General features: G+C 37.8%; 1 protein-coding gene across 1 annotated transcript in view; it reads left to right on the forward strand.

Annotated features, from left to right (window-relative positions):
- Positions 1–17310, forward strand: part of Slc12a2 (solute carrier family 12 member 2) — a 74264-nt gene extending 56954 nt beyond the window's left edge. Inside the window, exons 19-27 of the mRNA XM_059245933.1 lie at positions 2301–2380; positions 4071–4196; positions 6551–6598; positions 7948–8070; positions 9404–9515; positions 11078–11164; positions 11986–12121; positions 12523–12590; positions 14540–17310. Coding sequence (XP_059101916.1) covers positions 2301–2380; positions 4071–4196; positions 6551–6598; positions 7948–8070; positions 9404–9515; positions 11078–11164; positions 11986–12121; positions 12523–12590; positions 14540–14675 — 916 coding nt within the window. The 3' untranslated portion in view covers positions 14676–17310. The remainder of the gene's footprint in view (positions 1–2300; positions 2381–4070; positions 4197–6550; positions 6599–7947; positions 8071–9403; positions 9516–11077; positions 11165–11985; positions 12122–12522; positions 12591–14539) is intronic.
- The last annotated feature ends 1569 nt before the right edge of the window (positions 17311–18879 follow it).

The raw sequence follows: 18879 nt of genomic DNA on the forward strand, positions 1-18879 counted from the left end.
GATCATATTTTCCTACCTCCTCCAACTCCTCCCAAGTCTTCCTGCCTCCCTTCCCACCCAGCTTCATGTTCTTTCTCCCTATGCTGGCTAGTTTTGTGTCAACATGACAGAAGCTATAATCATCTGAGAGGAAGGAACCTCAATTAAGAAAATGCCTCCATAAGATCAGGCTCTACATAAGACTATGGGACATTATCTTAATTGGTGTTGGGGAGGGCCCAGCCCGTTGTTGATGGTGCTGTCCCTGGGCTGATGTTCCTGGGTTCTATAAGAAAGCAGGCTGAGCCGGGCAGGTGGCACATACCTTTAATCTCAGCACTGGCAGGCAGAAGTACGCAGATCTTTGAGAGTTTGAGGACAGTCAGGGCTATTAACACAGAGAAACCCTGTCTCAGAAGAAAAACAAAACAAAACAACAAAGGCTTGTGGAGCAATTCAGTAAGCAGCATCCTTCCATGGCCTCTGCACCAGCTCCCGCCTCCAGGTTCCTGTCCTGCTTGAGTTCCTGTCCTGACTTCTTCAGTGATGGACTGTCACCTGGAAGTGACAAAGCATAAGCTAAAATAAACCCTTCTGGGTCATGTTGTTTTCATCACAGCAATAGTAACTCTAAGACACTCCCTCTCTCTCAAAAAGGAAAAGAAAAGAAAAACCAGAACACCCAACCAGACACAGATTGCACAAAAATAATACAACAAAACCATGGAATCCATTTTTGTGTTGGCCAGCCAACCCTAGGCATGGTAGAAAACCTTAGACTAGAGAGGTCCTGGGCCCTAGGGGAAAGCCTGCCACTAATGTTCTGCGAAAGAAAGGTGGCCGTAAAATGACTGCTGATGGTGTACTGCTATACCAGAAACCAGTGCTTTGCACCACCCTCACTAGAAAGTTGTTCTTGCAGTAGGTGGTAGCTAACAGACTCACCACTGTAGAGCATGCTGACAGTGAGACTTGGAGCACGAAGCCCTAAAGAAGTCGTTGTCAAACCCTCCCCTCAAGGCTCAGGGATCTGTGTGAAAGCGGAGGCAGAAAGGTGTAAGAGCCATGGTGGTGGGTGACTCCAAGGAAGCAGCATCTTCCAGACACAGCAGGACTAGGCCGCAGAGAGACTGACAGCACACCCCAAACCCGCACAGATTCAAATCGGACACTAGACTAGCTTCTAAAAAGTACAAATACTTTAAATACTACCCTTAGGGTGTGGAGATGGCCCAGCCGGTGAAGCGCTTTGCTAAGAAGGCGTAGGGACCCGAGTTTGATCTCTAGCACTCATGTGAAAACCTGGGCTTGGCAGCGCGCCCGTAACCTCCGCCTTGGAGACTGAAGGGAGGAGAGTGCCTGGGCTGTGTGGGCCAGCCCGAGCTGACGTGACAGGCTCCAGGCTCCAGGCTCAGACAGTTGTAGTGATTGAGGAAGACACTTGATGGGGACTTTGTGGATTCTGCAAGTGTGCACAAGTACTTGTGCACACATACATTAACACACTCACAGATACTGTCCTTTCAGAAATGTCTTCATACACTAAAAGCTGTTCTCATTCTCAGTAAGATCCATTTCTTCCTCTTCAGATGTTTCTCTTAGCTTCAAAGGAATACACCTAAGTTTAAGTGCAGTAGGATTACTGTAATGGTTGTTTTCTGTCATATTGCCTTGCAAGATCAAAATACTGTTGGATGAGGCTAGATGGTACAGTGGTTAAGACCACTCAGTTCTTCCAGAGGACCCAAGTTCCATTCCCAGAACCCACTCCAGGTGCCTGTAACTTCAGCTAGAGGGAGATCCAGTCCTTCTGGCCTCTGTTCTCATAGACACTTAAGTGCACATGCCTCCACACTGACACATAAAGAAAAATAAAATAAAATCTAAAAATAAATAAATAGCCAAACAGCAACAGTTACCAAACAGATTGCTCCTGCTCTAAAAAGCTGCTCCATGAGTCAGTCGTAGTGCTTGATGATGCTGTGAATTCTGGGAAGTACATTGTGAGCTGGCTTTGTTGAGAGTAGGTACAGAAAACTAGGCTACACCCAGGCTATATGGCATGTGAAGGCATGCATATGGTATGTTTCTGACCAGAGCATCATGTGGCACATCACTGTAATATAAACTTACATGGTTTCAAGGGTATGATAGAAGAAAAGTGTGAGATTAGGAACTAAGGTGATTCATTTCTCTCTGACTTTCAAAACATATTAAAGAAAACAGACATTTAGAGTGGAAAGTCATTTTAGAGATCCATGGGTCCTTTCACTTTTTATAGAACATAAACAATTTTGTGATTCTCCCTTCCTCTGTTGTAGTGATGCTTTCGACATCCAATATGGAGTTGTGGTTATCCGCCTAAAGGAAGGATTGGACATATCACACCTCCAAGGACAAGGTCAGTGCTCCTCAGATAAGATTTTATTCTAAAAGTATCAATTACTTTGTTAAAAAATTGTGCCTATTGTTACATGATCTTCACTGACTTAGATATTGCCATCTTCATGCTTCCCATCTTAGGATCAGATGCTCTGGGAAGCCACCAATGTCTGCATCTTAAAGGATGGCTGATGATTATTAATGGAGGATAAAATTTAGTATAAGTCATAGCCTTAAGAAAGGCAGACATTAGTTATGATTGTAAATTGGCCAACCAAATTTTTTTTAAAAAAAAAACAGGATGAAAAAAATATTTAAACCACTACTAAGATGCTTAAATCACTACTTAGGCTGTTAGTTAAATAATACGATGTATACATTTATTTTTAAAGTGATGGTTAGGACCCAATTTAAGGTATAACTTTCTTGCTGATTTTATGAAAATGGAAATTTCCATAGCCTTCAAAAAGGTTTGCTCATTTAAAAGTATTGAATAGCTACCATTTCCCCTTATCAGTTAGTTAATGAAATCATCAGATTAGCTGAGGTTAGATAGACAAGAAGCATATAAAAACTTGTAATCTGTTCATGATTTAAACTCTTGAAACAAAGAAGCTTAGCTCGCTGAAAATGTACTTTCTTTTTCTGGAGTGACTGTGGTAGCACCTCATTTGAAGTCTTGAGACTGTGTTTAGAGAGCCTGACTCATACCCATTGACACTGCATGATTAGAAGTGGTGCCCTCTCACCCAAGAGAATGATGGATTATTCCGTTCTGTTATTTACCGGGGTTTGAATGGGACTGAAGCATTCAAAAGTACTATGTATTTATGATTATTATGAAGTGCTTTTTTGAAGGCTTTGCCCATTGCTAAGATCTGGTCTTAGGCCCAGGTAGATGTCTTCTAAAACTTCCAGCCTTTACCCGTAATTTTGTAGCCTGGCAAGCTGGGTGGCTTCTGGGACTGTTTACTTCTCTGTTAATGCCTAGTGATGAACCTCATAGGGTTGTCCTGAACGGTAAAGAGGTTAACTCTTTTAACCCCTTAGTTTAGTGCTGGAACTTGGCTCCCATATCTTCTGTTGTCTCTCTCCATCCATACAAAGTAGTGATGAGGATTGTGGACAGATTAGCCATTTTGTATTGTATTGTCTATTTTATATGTTTTACAGTTGAAGTTCAGTATTTACTAAGTATTTGCCAAAATCTGAAAATGCTTTAAGAGGAATTGGTACATTCCCTGGACTTGTTAGGAAAAGGTTGTATCTCTGACATTGACTTTGTAGTTATGGAATAATTTTCTAGGGTTACTTGTCCTTTATGTGAATGTGAACATTTGTTACATTTACATATTTTTATATTTAAACTACCTTTGAGAGTAGAGTTTCTTGACAGCCTACATATCATCTTTTTGCCTACTGTATTCTGTTTTTATGTGGATTTCTCATTCATTACTTACTCCCCAGAACCCAGCTTAGCCCCTAGTGGCTGACATATTTACATCGATAGTCATTTTAAACAGTATGGTTGTTTCTTAAATCATTTATCAAAAAAAAAGAAAAAAAGAAAAGAAAGAAAAAAGAAATCCTCACACCTTACTATTTCACAAGTGATACTTTTTACCTTTTTACTATTAAACCATGATACTTTGAATAGTTAAACTATGATTTTGATACAGTTTTAAGTACTTTCCCTTTCATATCTACAGAAGAATTATTATCTTCACAAGAAAAATCACCTGGTACCAAGGATGTGGTAGTAAATGTGGACTACAGTAAAAAGTCAGATCAAGACACTTGCAAATCATCGGGTGAAAAATCCATTACACATAAAGGTAATTTTCATTCAAACAAGATTTTTTTAACAGTTCGTTTTAATTTTGAGGGGGTTGGCTTTTGAATATAATACATATTACAAAGTTCCTTTTGTTAAGCTAGACATTGTTTGCAATTTTAAAGTGTTGCTTTCCTTAAAACAGAAGTTATGCCAATTAACTAGTGACTAACATAGTTTTTTAAGTAGTTTGCTTCAAAATATTATTCTTTAAACTTGGGAAGAATATGTACTTTTTCATGAGGCTTACAGATAATTTCATCCACAAACTTGTGTGTCATGTTGTAAGAAGAAAAGGGATGACTTCCAAATCTTACTCTCCCACCCTCACTCTCCAACCTCTGTTCAGACTCGTATCTCCATCTGTCCTGTTCCAACTGATAACGCAACAAGAAAGAAATCTGCACTGTAAATCACCCAGCCGTAGTGTACTTTTGATTTCTCCAAGATGACTACCATCTTTTGTATGAAACTGATAGCCTTGGACAAACCCTGTCTCTGCACAATTTATCTTTTAGATTATTTGAAAGCATTGATGTTGCTCTTTATTCTCTCCTTTCCTGTGTAGCTTGCCTAGTGTAGTAGTAGAGAGTGTGGCTTCACACAGTTCTCCTCTTGGGCCTTGGTGGCTTTATTATTCTGTGTTTGTGTTGTCCATACACTTCATACGCTGATTCTGTTCATTTGTTTTTGCATTTATTTTATTTCTACATTCTTTTGCCCTTTCCCATTTTCTTGCCTGAAACAGACCCTTTCTGTCTAGTCTGTGAGGAATTCATGCATGCAGTCGTATTGATCATTTCCTAGAAGCTACTCTGCACTCACATCTAAGTAGATGCAAACACGTACATTAACTCAGTGATGTGTGCTACAACTTCATAGTTTTAAAGAATAGGAAACTAGATTAGTATATTTCTACTCAATTGTAAAATTGTAAATGCAGATAGCCTAATTTAAAGAGTCATTTTGGTGGGTAAGAAGGCTCTGTTGGAAAAAGGCATTTGCCACTAAGTCTTATGACTTGAATTTGATTCCTGGGACCTACAGAGTGGAAGAAGAGAACTGACTCCTATGAGTTGTCCTCTGACTTTCATACACCTGCAAAGATAGGTAATATTATAAATAATTTAAAATGCCACTTGTCTTTGACATTTAAACTCCTTTAAATGAATATAAACCACCCATCACTATATGTTCAAAAGCAGATATTAAGTATTACTTTATAACAGTAGTATTTAAAATATAATTATTTTTCCAAAACATGCACAAAAAGTAACAATTGTATAGCTTGATTTTTCTGTCTGTTTTCTATTTGGCGAATTCTCAAAATCAGCACAGATACTGTAAGAGAAATGGATACTTTGTAAAAAACAAACAAACAAACAAACAAAAAAAACAACCCTTCAGGATTAGGAACATTCTAATATAGTTATATAGTCACAGTATTTGGTTTTATCTGTCTTGCTTACTGAGGCATATAATATACAAGGGGACAAAAAGAGAATGTTCTGTAAGTACTTGCTTTGCACCAGCCTAAACTCATTTCAGCAATGCCTGCAGCTTCACAGCCTTCAGAGGTAGGTGCATTTCTACCAGTGAGAAAGCAAGGCATCAGCTAACCAGCACTAGCTCATCGCGGGTAGTGTTAGAGATGCTGTTGAAAGCCTGGGAGTCTTACTTAGGATCCCACTGCAGAATGTTCTTTTTAAATCTCGAGTTTGCTTGCCTTAAGTAAATTTACATCTATGGGGAAAAAGAATTAGAAAAACTGCTTACCCCAGAAAACAAATTGGTGAATATTTAAACATAAGCTGATAAATATATGCACACATATGTATATGTACATAAACTTTATTTGAAGAAAATGACTCTTATAAACTGGCATTTTACTCTGATCAAATTCCCTAATATTTCCAGTTCTGATTGACTTGTGCAAATACCAGGTGCCTTTAGTCACTTGTGTGTGATGTAGTGGCATGTTTAAAGCTTTGTGTTACCTTCAAAGATGGCTGCTCAAAGGGCCATGCTTCTACCCTGCACACCGTAGTGTGACAAGTTCAAGTCTGAAAGCTTAACGTTTACAAAATCTGTTGGCTCTTTTGAATAATTTTAAAGAAATAAAATTTCAGTGTGGGTGTTCATCATTCACTCTGTATGGTCTTTATAAAAAAATAATGTGATTTTAAAAAATATTAAACACTCAGTATAGAAAATATTAATTTTCAGTATTAATCATTTTTTATGGGCTGTTTCTTCACACTGTCTTGTTTATAATGTGCTCTATTTACATTTCCATTACTTTATGATTATAAAGGCAATTAACTTCATATTTTGTGTTTTTTAAACATAATCTAGATGAGGAAGAGGATGGCAAGACTCCAACTCAGCCACTGTTGAAAAAAGGCAGGCATTGTTCATCATTTTATTTTAATCCCCCTTTCCATACTGTTATCTCTTTAATTCCAACCCTATTATTTTCCTTTTATTTTAATTTAGTTTTTATTTCCATGGTGAGGTGATATTACAGTTATCTATTAAATGCAGATTAGCAAAATTAATTTTATTTCAACTAAGCATTATGTCTCACTGGGACAAGCTATTGTTTTACAGTCTTTTGAATCGTCATGGTGTTTCTGAAGTACACAAACCTGGAAAGGCAGGTGTTCTGTTTTTTGGGTTTTTTTCTTCATTTCAACTGCATGGTTTAGATGATAAGTAGGGACACTGGAACAGGTGATTCTACAGTGTCGCTTACACTCTTTACCATCAGTTGTACCCAGCCAAATTCTCGATTTTGATACTAATATATTTTTCGTTTCAAAAATTGCAATATTTCTCACAGTCGTGCTGCGTTTGGGAGATACACAGTCATGTCAGCGTACATGAATTTTATGAGGAGATAGAGGTGAGAGTTATGGAGCAGTGTGGTTTGGTAGCCATATTATTTCATCATGCAAAATCATTTGTCATGTTTGCTTACATCATGGCAGCATGGAAAGTGAATGATGGACCTCTGGAAAAATGACCAGAGATCCTTCTATGAATTTCTGTTTTTAAAATTGTGATAGTGGAGTTTCATAATAGCCATTTGCTTGCTCACAGAGTCAATGCTGATTTTTTTTTAAAATTCCTAGAAATGTAAATGGGAACTCCTTTCAGACATGCAGCATATTTGTACCCTTTCCAAGGAGTTCCTGCCATCTTTCTATGATTCAGAGAAAGATGTGGTTATGTGGCTTTACAATTGGGCATCACATACTGAGGGGACAGTGATCAATGAGCACATTTCCCTGGTAATGACAAGAGTGTATTGCTGTTAATCCAATCATCTTGCAAATATGGCTTTTTATTTAATACCTTTGAACTCTAAATCATTGAGATACCAGATAATAAAAGAAATCTCACAGAACAAGTGTAAAGCTTGATTTATTAGCCTAAAATAGTTCTCCAGGAAAATTAAACTCTATCAGTAAATGTTCAGTATTTAGGATTCCTATGCATTCACCAGAATACTTCAAAATACTAGACACTAGGGTAATTTGGATGAGTTTACCTATTGTAAAACAAAAAGTACTTTTTTTGTACTCAAATTATATCTGTTATAAGCTACTACAGGCTTATAATGGAAGCCATATACAGCTATCTGCATATAAATATCTGAATTTACAAATGCTAGGAAATTCTAGGAATACAGTAAAAGGAGATTTAACATTTACTTCCTTTATGTCATAATTTTTTGCTTAATCCTTCAGAATCCAAAGGCCCTGTTGCACCTTTAAATGTAGCTGACCAAAAGCTTCTCGAAGCTAGTACACAGTTTCAGAAAAAACAAGGAAAGAATACTATTGATGTCTGGTGGCTTTTTGATGATGGAGGTAAGGCCCTTAATGTATTTTTTAAATAATTAGAAATTTGCTGACATGTAAGACTAGTGCTAAGAAATGGCATACAGTTTACCACATTCAAGTTTTACCAGCATGCTCAAACAGCACAAGAATCAGTGTGAGAGTCATACATAGTGATGTCCCTTCAGGAGTCTTCCTGTAGAGGCTGCTTTAGTCCTTTCTTGAACTTTGTGACAATGCCATTATATTAACTATGACTAGTTTATGTAATGTGACTCAATTTGGAATGCAGTCATATTGGTCACAATCAGTTTCACGGTATAAATCTTTGGCAAAAATAGCACAGAAGTGGCACTGTGCTCTTCTGTCTATATCCCACTAAGAGTGGCATATTGGTGTAAAGTAAGCTGTTGAGTAATGTGTATTTTTTCAGACTTTTGCCTGAAAAGTTGCTTTCGCCTCTTTATGATTATAGATGTGGTGGTGGGGTTCTTGGTGGCTCTGCAGATAAACTTTTCTTTCTCAACTATTTCACCTGGGTTAACATTCACTCACTCATGTTTCTCAGTTGGCTGTTGTGGTCCTGGATGATGCATTTTCACCCCCATCATTCCTTCCTCAATGATTGGCTGGCATTTTATTAAAAGAAGAGCTTGTCTCTTCATTTTAAGGCATTGCTTCTTAGTTTATCCAAAGAGATCTCACTTAATACTGTCATCATTTGTTTCGTTTTCAGATTGTCCACATCTAGCACCAGGGTCTTCCCCAGGGTGACTTAATGTGTTCATTTGATAGAGGGAACTCATTTTGGAAGTTGCTTCCTAAAATAAGATGGTCTCCTAGACTTATCTCTTTCTTGCTATGAAAAGGACTTTCTACCCAAGGTCTCCTTGTCCTTCTGGTCAAGAGTAGTACTTAGAAGCACTATGCTTGTGGCTTATTAGATAGTTCTTGGTTACCGGGTCCCCTCAGTGGACGAAGCTAGGGAATATATAATATGTATGTGTGCATGTATATACTATGTAGAACCTGAAAGCCAGTGCCAATCAGCCTTTTCCCTCTCATCTCTCCCATTTCAGTGTGAAACTTGCTCCTATTAGGCTACATTCATTTCCTTCCCCTTTCTGTCTGCAACACATTTTCTACTGCCTAGGCCACCATCCAATTTTGTTGCTTAAAGAACTGCAATTCTGGGACTGAACCACAACTCTTGGACCTCCCTCCTTGATGGAATTGTCAAGGGAGGACGAATTTTACTTTACATTGAGTTATAATAAATGTGTTTTTTGAGACCAAGTTGAAAATAATTTTTTTGTTTGAGATATTAGCATTTTAAAAAGGACTTTATATTTTTATAATTCAGGTTTGACCTTGTTGATACCCTACCTTCTGACTACCAAGAAAAAGTGGAAAGATTGTAAGATCCGAGTATTCATTGGTGGAAAAATAAACAGGATAGACCATGACCGGAGAGCGTAAGTTTGTTTCAAGTTGGAGAGCATTAACTAAATAGTCCTTTCATGACAGAGATTTGATAAAATAAAAACCATATAGACCCTAAAGTATTAACCATACCTCAAAAGCCTCATTAAATAGAACCTTATCCTCTTTAATTTTTTGACATCCATATTTAAATTATAAATGCATAATTTTCTTAGATGTGGTAGTTTAACACGTTGGCAATTTAGAAAGTCTTTATTAATACCTGTACCATCAGGTGTTAGAAGCAGATCTTTAATCTTTTGAAAGAAAGTGCATAGAAATGGCCTTTTCGTATATAGAGAAATGGTGTGGACTTGGAGACATCAGCCTACTATTGTCTGCACTGCCACGAGTCTGGTTTCTGGTGCTTCTCTCCTGGCCTTGTCCCTGAAGGGTACTGCACACATTGCTTCCAGTTTCCTGTAGAAAGTCTGAGAGTTTTGACTGATGCTCCCACAGTCCTATAACCACTTGTAGACAGTGTGAGTGCTACAGTGTGGCATCAAGTTTCTGGTTGTTGTCTTGTCCCCTTCCATCTTGTCCCCACTCCAGATATGTCCTGCATATGCGGACTTCAGGCATTTTTGGTCTACCTGTTTTATCTCTTATGTACATAGTTCTTCATTTGCCTCATTCCTCTATGTAAATGTGTTATGTGGCAAGACTTTTCCTGGGGAGATGAGCACACACATCTACTCACCCCAGATAGGGAACCTATGACAAGACCACATGGATACTACCAAAGTCCGACTTAGTGAACCAGTGAGTTTTAGTGGGGTTACTTACAGGAGTATGGCTGAGGAGTTACTTAAGGAGCAGATATGACTCAAAGACGCTGCCTCACCAAGGCCCACCCCAGCATGGTGTCAGCTCACGAAGGCTGGAAACCTGGAGCTCACTGCACTGCCTGCAGGCGGCTCAACTGGTTGGAGAGTGCCTGTGCACTTTGCCAGTGACTCTGGTCTAATCCTCTGTCTGGCAGCTTGATTGGCTTCTGCTACAGGCAGCTGGTCTGGTCTGAGTCTTCTTTGCAGCTTGGCTTCTCTGAGAGTGACTCTCAGCAGCCTTATTGCTTACTCTGGGAGGGAGGAGCCCAGTGAATATGGTCAGTTTCAGGAACTTCCTGATGTTGTTGTGTGTTGTTTACCTTCCTGCTTAAGTAGCTTCTTTGCAGGGTGGAGTATATCAAACTTGGAGGAAACTGTTATACAACAAAATGCTGCATTCTTTTGAACCCAGCTCAGTTCTCACAGTGCTGGGCCCCCTTATACTCCCCTTTCCCCTCTCCAGCACATTTCCTTCCTGGATAGTTAGCATTTGAGTCCACTCACATCACTTTCTTAAATTTTAGCAGGGATAGAGAGGGTTAGATGATAGTCATCTCTACCCAGGCAATTTCAGTGTTTACTTTTTTAATGGAGAGTATGGGCCAATTCAGGAAATTTGTGTAGCAACTGGTAGACTTTCCCTTTAGGTCATCTTATCACATATGTAGTGAATAAAAATACTTAACATCCTTTCCATGTCTGAATGCTGTTTGTTCTTTTTGTCATAGGATGGCTACTTTACTTAGTAAATTCCGAATAGATTTCTCTGATATCATGGTCCTAGGAGATATCAACACCAAACCAAAAAAAGAAAAGTAAGTTGCTGGATAAATTACTCTATATAAATTTCCAACTTTTTTGGCCTGTGCAGACACAGATAATTTAACTTTAAATGATTACCAGAGCTTTTTCTCTGTGCCGAGTTAAAAACCATATGGTAATTGGCTTGCCAGTGTGATACTGCAGTAAGTTTAAAGAATTCTCAGTTTTCAGAAGGGATTTCACTCTTTAGACATGCTTTCTGAAAATTGTTAGTGCCACAGAAATTGCAGATAGGTTTTAAATTCCAGATATTTCCTACCCACAGTCACTAAAAGCATTTGATCATAACTTTACGTATGCATTACTTCCATTGTTCACTTTTATAGTGAAAATCTGAATTGCCCTATAATAGTTGCAGTCAAGAGTCTCTTACCACAGTTTCTATTTTTGGAATAGTGTTCTTGAAAATGGCACAGAGAGGCAGTTACTGTCTGTGTGTATTTTGTCAGGAATAACTAATTATTTTTAGGCATGTGTCAAGTGAGTTAGAGAGCTGGGATAAAGATCGTTTTACATTGAGTTGGAAAAGATTTGCTATTTGAGCAAAGTTGTATTTTACTCATCACTCAGGAGTTATTTCGGCTAATGTGATACTCTTTAGTTCGAGAGTTGACACAGGTAAGGGCAGATTACAGTGTGACAGGCTTTAGCTCCAACTTTGTTATCTGTGCAGTTCGAGAGACTGGAAATTACTGTTTTCTAACTAAATTATAAAAATGATTACAAGTTTATAACAAGTTATAATTTCTACTTAAGGATGTTCCTAATACATAATTCAAAATAAGATTGTCAGTATTCTTTCTGTTCTTTAAAGTATTGTCGCTTTTGATGACATGATTGAGCCATACAGACTTCATGAAGATGATAAAGAACAGGACATTGCAGATAAAATGAAGGAAGACGAGCCTTGGCGAATAACAGATAATGAGCTTGAGCTTTATAAGACTAAGGTACTCTTCCCTTCTCTCCGTTTCAGTAGTCTTACATGTGATTTAATAGAATTACTGATGCTGTAAGTACCAAGCACTGTGATTTGATACAGGGGGAAATGGTTATGTAAATTAAACTTCCCTTAAAGGTCATTTTATATTTGAATGGTGGGAAGCAGCTGTCTAATATTTTTCTGAATGATATTTTATTATACAAAATTTGTTTTTGCTACTTGTTTTAAAAACCATGGTAGTTTCCACTTCATCGTCTTGTTCTTCTTCTTCCTCCTATTCTTCCTCCTTTCCCTCCTCCTTTTTCTTTGGTAGTGCTGAAGATCTAGTGCAAGGCTGCATGGGCTTACACACTGTATACTGGGCTGCAGTCTGCCTTACAATTCTAATTCTGTCCTTTTCCATTTCAGACATACCGGCAGATCAGGTTAAATGAATTATTAAAGGAGCACTCGAGCACAGCTAATATTATTGTCATGTAAGTATTATTGGAAGAAGGTTTGTGCTATTTTCATGAAGGTTCCTATAGCCAGAGGTTTTTCTGCGTCCTGTCCGCTTATAAAATAATCACTCAGAGGCTTAGACTAATTATAAATGTTTGGCCGATGGCCCAAGCTTATTACTAACTAGCTCTTACAATTTAAATTAACCCATAGTTCTTATCTATGTTGAGCCATTTGGCTCGCACCTTTTCTCATTATGGCATTCTCATCTTGCTTTCTCTGCATTTGGCTGGTGACTGTGACTCTCTTTCCCAGCATTCCTGGCTCTTACCATGTTTATGTCCCCTCTTCCTCAGTGCTCTCTGAGCCTTGGTTGGCAGTGGACGGCCCATGTGTGATAAGAGATGCCCATTCATGGCCAAGGACTCAGTCACGTACTCAATATTTTGATAAGTTATGGGTCTCTGCATTAACCACTGCCCTCTGCTGTAAGCTCCTCTGAGCAACGTTGAGGGCGAGCACTTGTAAACACGGGTGTGAACATTTAGAAGGCAGTCTGAGTCCATGACCATTTAACAAAACCATAGAAGTAGGTTACCCCTAGGACCACTGCCATCCCAGCCATGAGCTTTTGACCCTGTTTACAGTAGCAGTCATAATTTCCTTCCTGCAGAGCAGGCCTGCCTCTGATGCAGTCAGAATGCAGGGGTTCCACTGTAACAGTCACACCACCATTGGGTTGCTTTTTTGTTTTGTTTTTAATCGATAGCCCAGGCTGATCTTAAACTTGGAGTTCTCTGCCTCTGTCTGCCAAGTGCTGGGATTTCAGTCCTGTACTACAAGGCCTGGCTAATAAGTGCTTAAAAAGTTTATCAAAAAGACATTATCTATAAAAAGGAAAACTCACACTCTAAAATATAGTTGCCTTCAACATGTGGAGCTAGCATTTAGGCATGAACAAGAGATACACTATACCCTTGTATCTCTCTAAGTAATTTCTTTTGATAAGTTATTCTGAACTTTTATGTTCATATTCTTTAATTTCCTTTTCACCTTTTCAAAAGTTTCTAGCAGGGCCACAGGTGTGTGAGGCATAGGGGGGTTCACAGTAGAATTTGGATTCCAGATAACTTTCTCATAAAGCTAAGTGTAAAGGCTGTATAGAATATTGACCTGGTCCAGCAGGTCCTGTCTGAACCCACCCCGTTTCCCCTGTGACTGTGTTCCGTGGGAACATGCTGTCTTTGAATTAGATGTAGTTCTGTGCAAACATGCTGTCTTCGAATTAGACACAGTTACTGGTCCCACTTGAGCCTCTCCTCTGTGAGCCATGTTATTAGAGATATGTGAACCTGGATGTTTTTAGTTCTGAATCCTGTGTCCCTAAAAGATAAGAAAAGCTCAGGCACCCAGAAACCAAGACAGATGAGGGACATAAAGAACTGTCAGGGTAACACCAAACACAGCGTTTTCAGTCTGTGCTGATGGTGGGCAAACTTCTAGAATGAAAGATGCTCAGCCATAGAAATTTAGAATGACTCCTTAGAGGTCAAGAGGTCACTACTGTGCTCTATAAATAGAAACTAAAATTCACAAGAGAAGGTAAAATTAATACAGTTAATTATACTTTATTTTCCATCTATAACTTCTACTGTCTGGGTTCTAATACAAATACATTTTTATTCTAAAGAATCCTATCCTTATTGAAGGGCTAGTTTGACTAAATATTAATATTATTAATAATAAATATAAATTATATGTATTGAAGTTCACAGGAATACTTTTATGGACAAATGTTTGAAAATTGGTTGAAACCTAAAAATCTGGGGATAATGAAATGAGAGTATGTATAATAGTTATTGTTGTATCTATGTAGAATTTCCCTCCATTCAGGTTTTATCATGGGAATTGGGACCTAATTAATAGTTGCTGTTTCATTTTCTTCTCCAAAGCATTGCTCAGTGTCTTCTCATTCTGATCCTAGGAGTCTCCCAGTCGCACGGAAAGGTGCTGTGTCCAGTGCTCTGTATATGGCTTGGTTAGATGCTCTATCTAAGGACCTGCCACCAATCCTCCTAGTTCGTGGAAATCATCAGAGCGTCCTTACCTTCTATTCTTAATTATTCTGCACCATGGACTGCCCTCCAGGAATGGTACTTCAGTGCCTAGTGAAAGCGACTGAAATCGTCAGTAACACCAGATATCACAGTGGTGAACTGGGACTTTGTTTCAGTACTTCATTTATTTGAAAGCACATGGAAAAGTTGCTCCATTGATAGATAGATGGAGACTTCAGTTTTAGTCAACTCCATATCAGTGACTGGTAATTCTTTCTTGTTGGACTGAAGTTCATGAGAGTAAAGTTGTCCTTTGCTACCTGGAAGCAATAAGAGTGTGTTATTTTTTGATTGCTGAGAGGAGTACAAAAGCCTTTAGCCTTGAGGTGCCTTCTGAAATTAACCAAATTTCATCCATACAGCTATCGTCTTTTGTAAATTTATAGAATGTTAAACTTTGCCTTCAGATGTTTTTATTTCTAATCTGCCACCTTCGGTGGACACTCCTTTTCATCTTCCATTGACCAGTCAGTCTGGAGTACTGTGTGTTTTGTATTCCTTTTGTAAAAGTATCTGTTAGATACTCAAGATAATTAGGACAAACTAATAAACTATATGGGGGAAAATACCAAAAAATGGAGCCCAAGGTTAGGTTTATATGAGTATGTGTACATGTAGAGCAAGGAAATAGAGGCCTAAACACCATTTTTAACTCTCAATTGAAATTATGTATTATTTCTTATAAATCTTAGAAAAGGGTGAAGATCTACCTAGCACTTCCTATATGATGCTGAAAAATCACATGTCCTTTTCAAGCAAAACTCGAGATCATTTGTATTATTTCTAAAAGATCTGTTCTAATTTGGAATTCCTCTCAAATGTGAGGGACTTTTAAGACATGCTAACAGGTGGTTTTGGAGGAAATTTAGACAAAGAAATGCCATTTAATAGAACATTTCAATAAACACTATGGGACTTTCACTACCCTATGCCATACTTTATTTAAAAAAAAAATCATTAAAATTTTATCAATGGTTAAATGGACCACTGTTTTCTTAGTGGAAATGGTTTTAGGCTTAATTTATTCAAGTATCAAGTACATTTAATCTTAATACACTCAGGTTTGAACAGATTATTCTGAACATTGAAATTTAATCCATTCTTAATACTTTGAAACTTTTGTGTTAAAGAAAACTGCCAGTTTGTGCGTTTGACCTTGTCGTCTACCCGTGCACTTGACAGTGCAGATGTGCTGTCCTGAAAGCTTTATACACAGTTTTGAATGTGAAGTTTCTCATTTTCCAAGGAAGGACTTCCTAAACACATTTCAAGGGATTCGTGTCTACATGTCTGTATGTGTGTATGTTATGCATACACAGGTGCATATGTGTATATGTAAAGAAATTTGTGTTGCTGGTGTTTCAGATTTTAAAGTGGTCACAGTTGAGTAGATTACATTTTGTTTTGTTTTGTTTTGTTTCAATAAACATTCAAGTCAGATCAAGAGGTTACAGGTTTCATGGAGGACAAAGACAATTTGAAGATCATAGTGAAACTTGATCCAGTTATCCAGTTAGGTACAGTGCTGTTGAGCAGATGATCAGTAAGTTTCAGTGGTGGAGAACAGACACAGACTTCCATCATCTTAGGGAAATGTTAGAAAAGCATTTTCAGTGATGCAATATTTTTGCATGAATATGACTTAAATTAATACCAGCTGGATATCTGGTCGTTTCCATTCAGAATATTAAGAAAATGAAGTTAAATGATTTTTCTAAGTTTTTCCTGCATTATAATTCAATATTGTTCCATTTACTTTAAATTCTGCAGAGTTTGGAGGCAATATAGAAATGCCATATTCAATAAACCATATCATGCTTGAGTTTTCTGAATGGATTATAGGGCATGGGCTGAATGCTGCTATCTTGACATGTGCACAGGTACACTTGCCTTTTATTTCTAAAGGTTTTTTTCCCCATTCAGGAAAACTTCATTGTGACCTGTACTACAGAAACTAAATGTCATACACCATACATTTGTGTATAAAGTACATACAATGGATCTCAATACACATACTAGGGAGGGTAATATTGTTTGTGAAATAATGTAAGAAGCTTTCCACTTTTAAAAACATGACGTTCACTTAACACTAGACACCAGGTCAGACATTTTCAAGGTTGCAATAGTACTCTAAACTGAAAATTTTCAACAATTCTTAGAGATGCTAGCTAGTATTAAAGCTATTTTTATTTTATGCTGAATTTTGATTATCTTGATGCCAAATTATTTTTAGTCCTAATCATTGATAATAACTTGAAAATAATTATGCAGTGGCATTTGAATTCATTGTTATGATAGGTAAAAAATTCAGTGGGTTCAGAGAGAATGTTGGTGTTGATTATTAACAGTTACTAAATCAAATATTTATTTGTTGCAATGTTTTCTTTGTGCTTTAGGTTTTCCTTTACACTCTTTTCATATTGCTTTCTGACATATGTGTTTTTTTAAGACTATGAAAATAATTGAAAGAGTTGAACTCTGGTGGGTGATTATCTGCTCAGTTTGAAAATGTAATATTTTGATAATACTGTACTGTACCTGTCACAAATGCTTTTGTAATGTTTTAACCCTGAGTATTGCAGTCGCTGCTTTGTACGGAAGTTACTGCAATAAAGGAAGTGGAGTCATTCAAACTTTACTATCTACTCTTAATTTTACCTGTTTTGTGCCAGCTTTGCAGTCTCATCTCACGTCAGTGGCAAATACTCCTAGCGCCCGTGGCTTTGAAGTGGCTTTGGGGAAGCTGAGTGAATTGTTCACCACCTCTAGTCTCCCCAGAGTGACTGTTGGTACTGACTTGACTGAACTGTATAAAGTACAGCACAGTCTGGTCGTTTTTAAACTGATTTAGATTTTCTAATTCTTAATTTCGGGCCAGACTTCTCAGGGGAAACTAAAAGATTAAAAAGGATTCATATGCCCTGAATGTAGGTTGATCCTTGGCTCCTGGGGTTGGTTTGTTTGTTTTTGTTTTGACAAGCTGATTTGCAGTTTTACAGATATTTTCCCTTTCTCATTTGGAGTCTTTGCTGGGTGTGTTTCATGTGCTGGACTGTTACTTAAATTGCATTTACTCTTGAGAAAGCAGCTTCGAGAGGTTAGGAAGTTTGCTAAAGGTCATGGAAACTGCTGAGGACATTGGCCAAAGCCAGCATTTGTCCTGTGTGCACAGTGCTGCCCTGCAGGGCCACTGAGGTAGGGCAGGCATTTGCATTCCCTCCCACCCTGCTCTGCCAGTCTGCCCAATGTTCATATTACAGCTGCAAATAAATACTTACTCCAGATCGACATCATAGATCCGAAACCAAATCCACTTGTGATCTTTGTTTTTATTCTCAAATAAGCTACTGTTTGTGCCACTTTACTTTTTGGGAGCTTAGTAAGGAATTCAAAAGTTACTATGACATTTTAAACAGAAACCAGTAGGGTTTTGTTAATCGATTCAGCTGAGGGAAAAGTTACAGTTGATAGGCAGTTGTTAATATGTACCAACAAGGTAATTATAGAGCCTGAAGAAACCCATGGTGAAGGTAGTGCAGTCCTTGGAGGCACTCTGTAGAAAATTCTATCTTGCTGAGGTAGTCCACATAGTAAATACATAAGATATGTTGATGGGCTAAGCATTGGAGGTGTTATATGAATCAGTTTAATTGTTTTTATAAATCTGGTGGCAAGATAAGAATTAAGAGTCATCATTCTAGAGAAAATGTGACTTGCCACCTCCTGGTGAATAGATTTACCTTTGTAGCTGTACTCACAGAGCAGGGACCCATATCCCAGTCCAGTCAACACACAGCATCTGTACTGCTGTTTGCATATGAAGACAATTGTCTAGTATGTTCTGCCCACAATTAAAAGCTAAACTTAACTTTTGATCCATGAAGTAGGGTGAATGATCCTTGGATCTTGGATTCATTTCATGGTAAAATTATATCAAAATATTGCTGACGTATTTGTTAGAGAACAGTTAAGATTTTGCCCTAGAAGAAGACATAGTTTAGTCTAAAGAAAAACATTTCATAGGCTAGCTTTCGATTCACCTTTCTCATCTCTAATAACAGACACACACAAAGATAATAATAAAGTTAAGAAGGCAGTATTTCATATTTACAGAGCTACATGGAAAAAGATAAAATGAACAGGGTATGCTTGCCTGTCTACATTTTAAATCCAATGAAACCAATTGTAAAGGCAGGAATGCTATTTT

The sequence above is a fragment of the Peromyscus eremicus genome, chromosome 19 (genome assembly GCF_949786415.1).
Source record: "Peromyscus eremicus chromosome 19, PerEre_H2_v1, whole genome shotgun sequence".
Taxonomy (NCBI): domain Eukaryota; kingdom Metazoa; phylum Chordata; class Mammalia; order Rodentia; family Cricetidae; genus Peromyscus; species Peromyscus eremicus.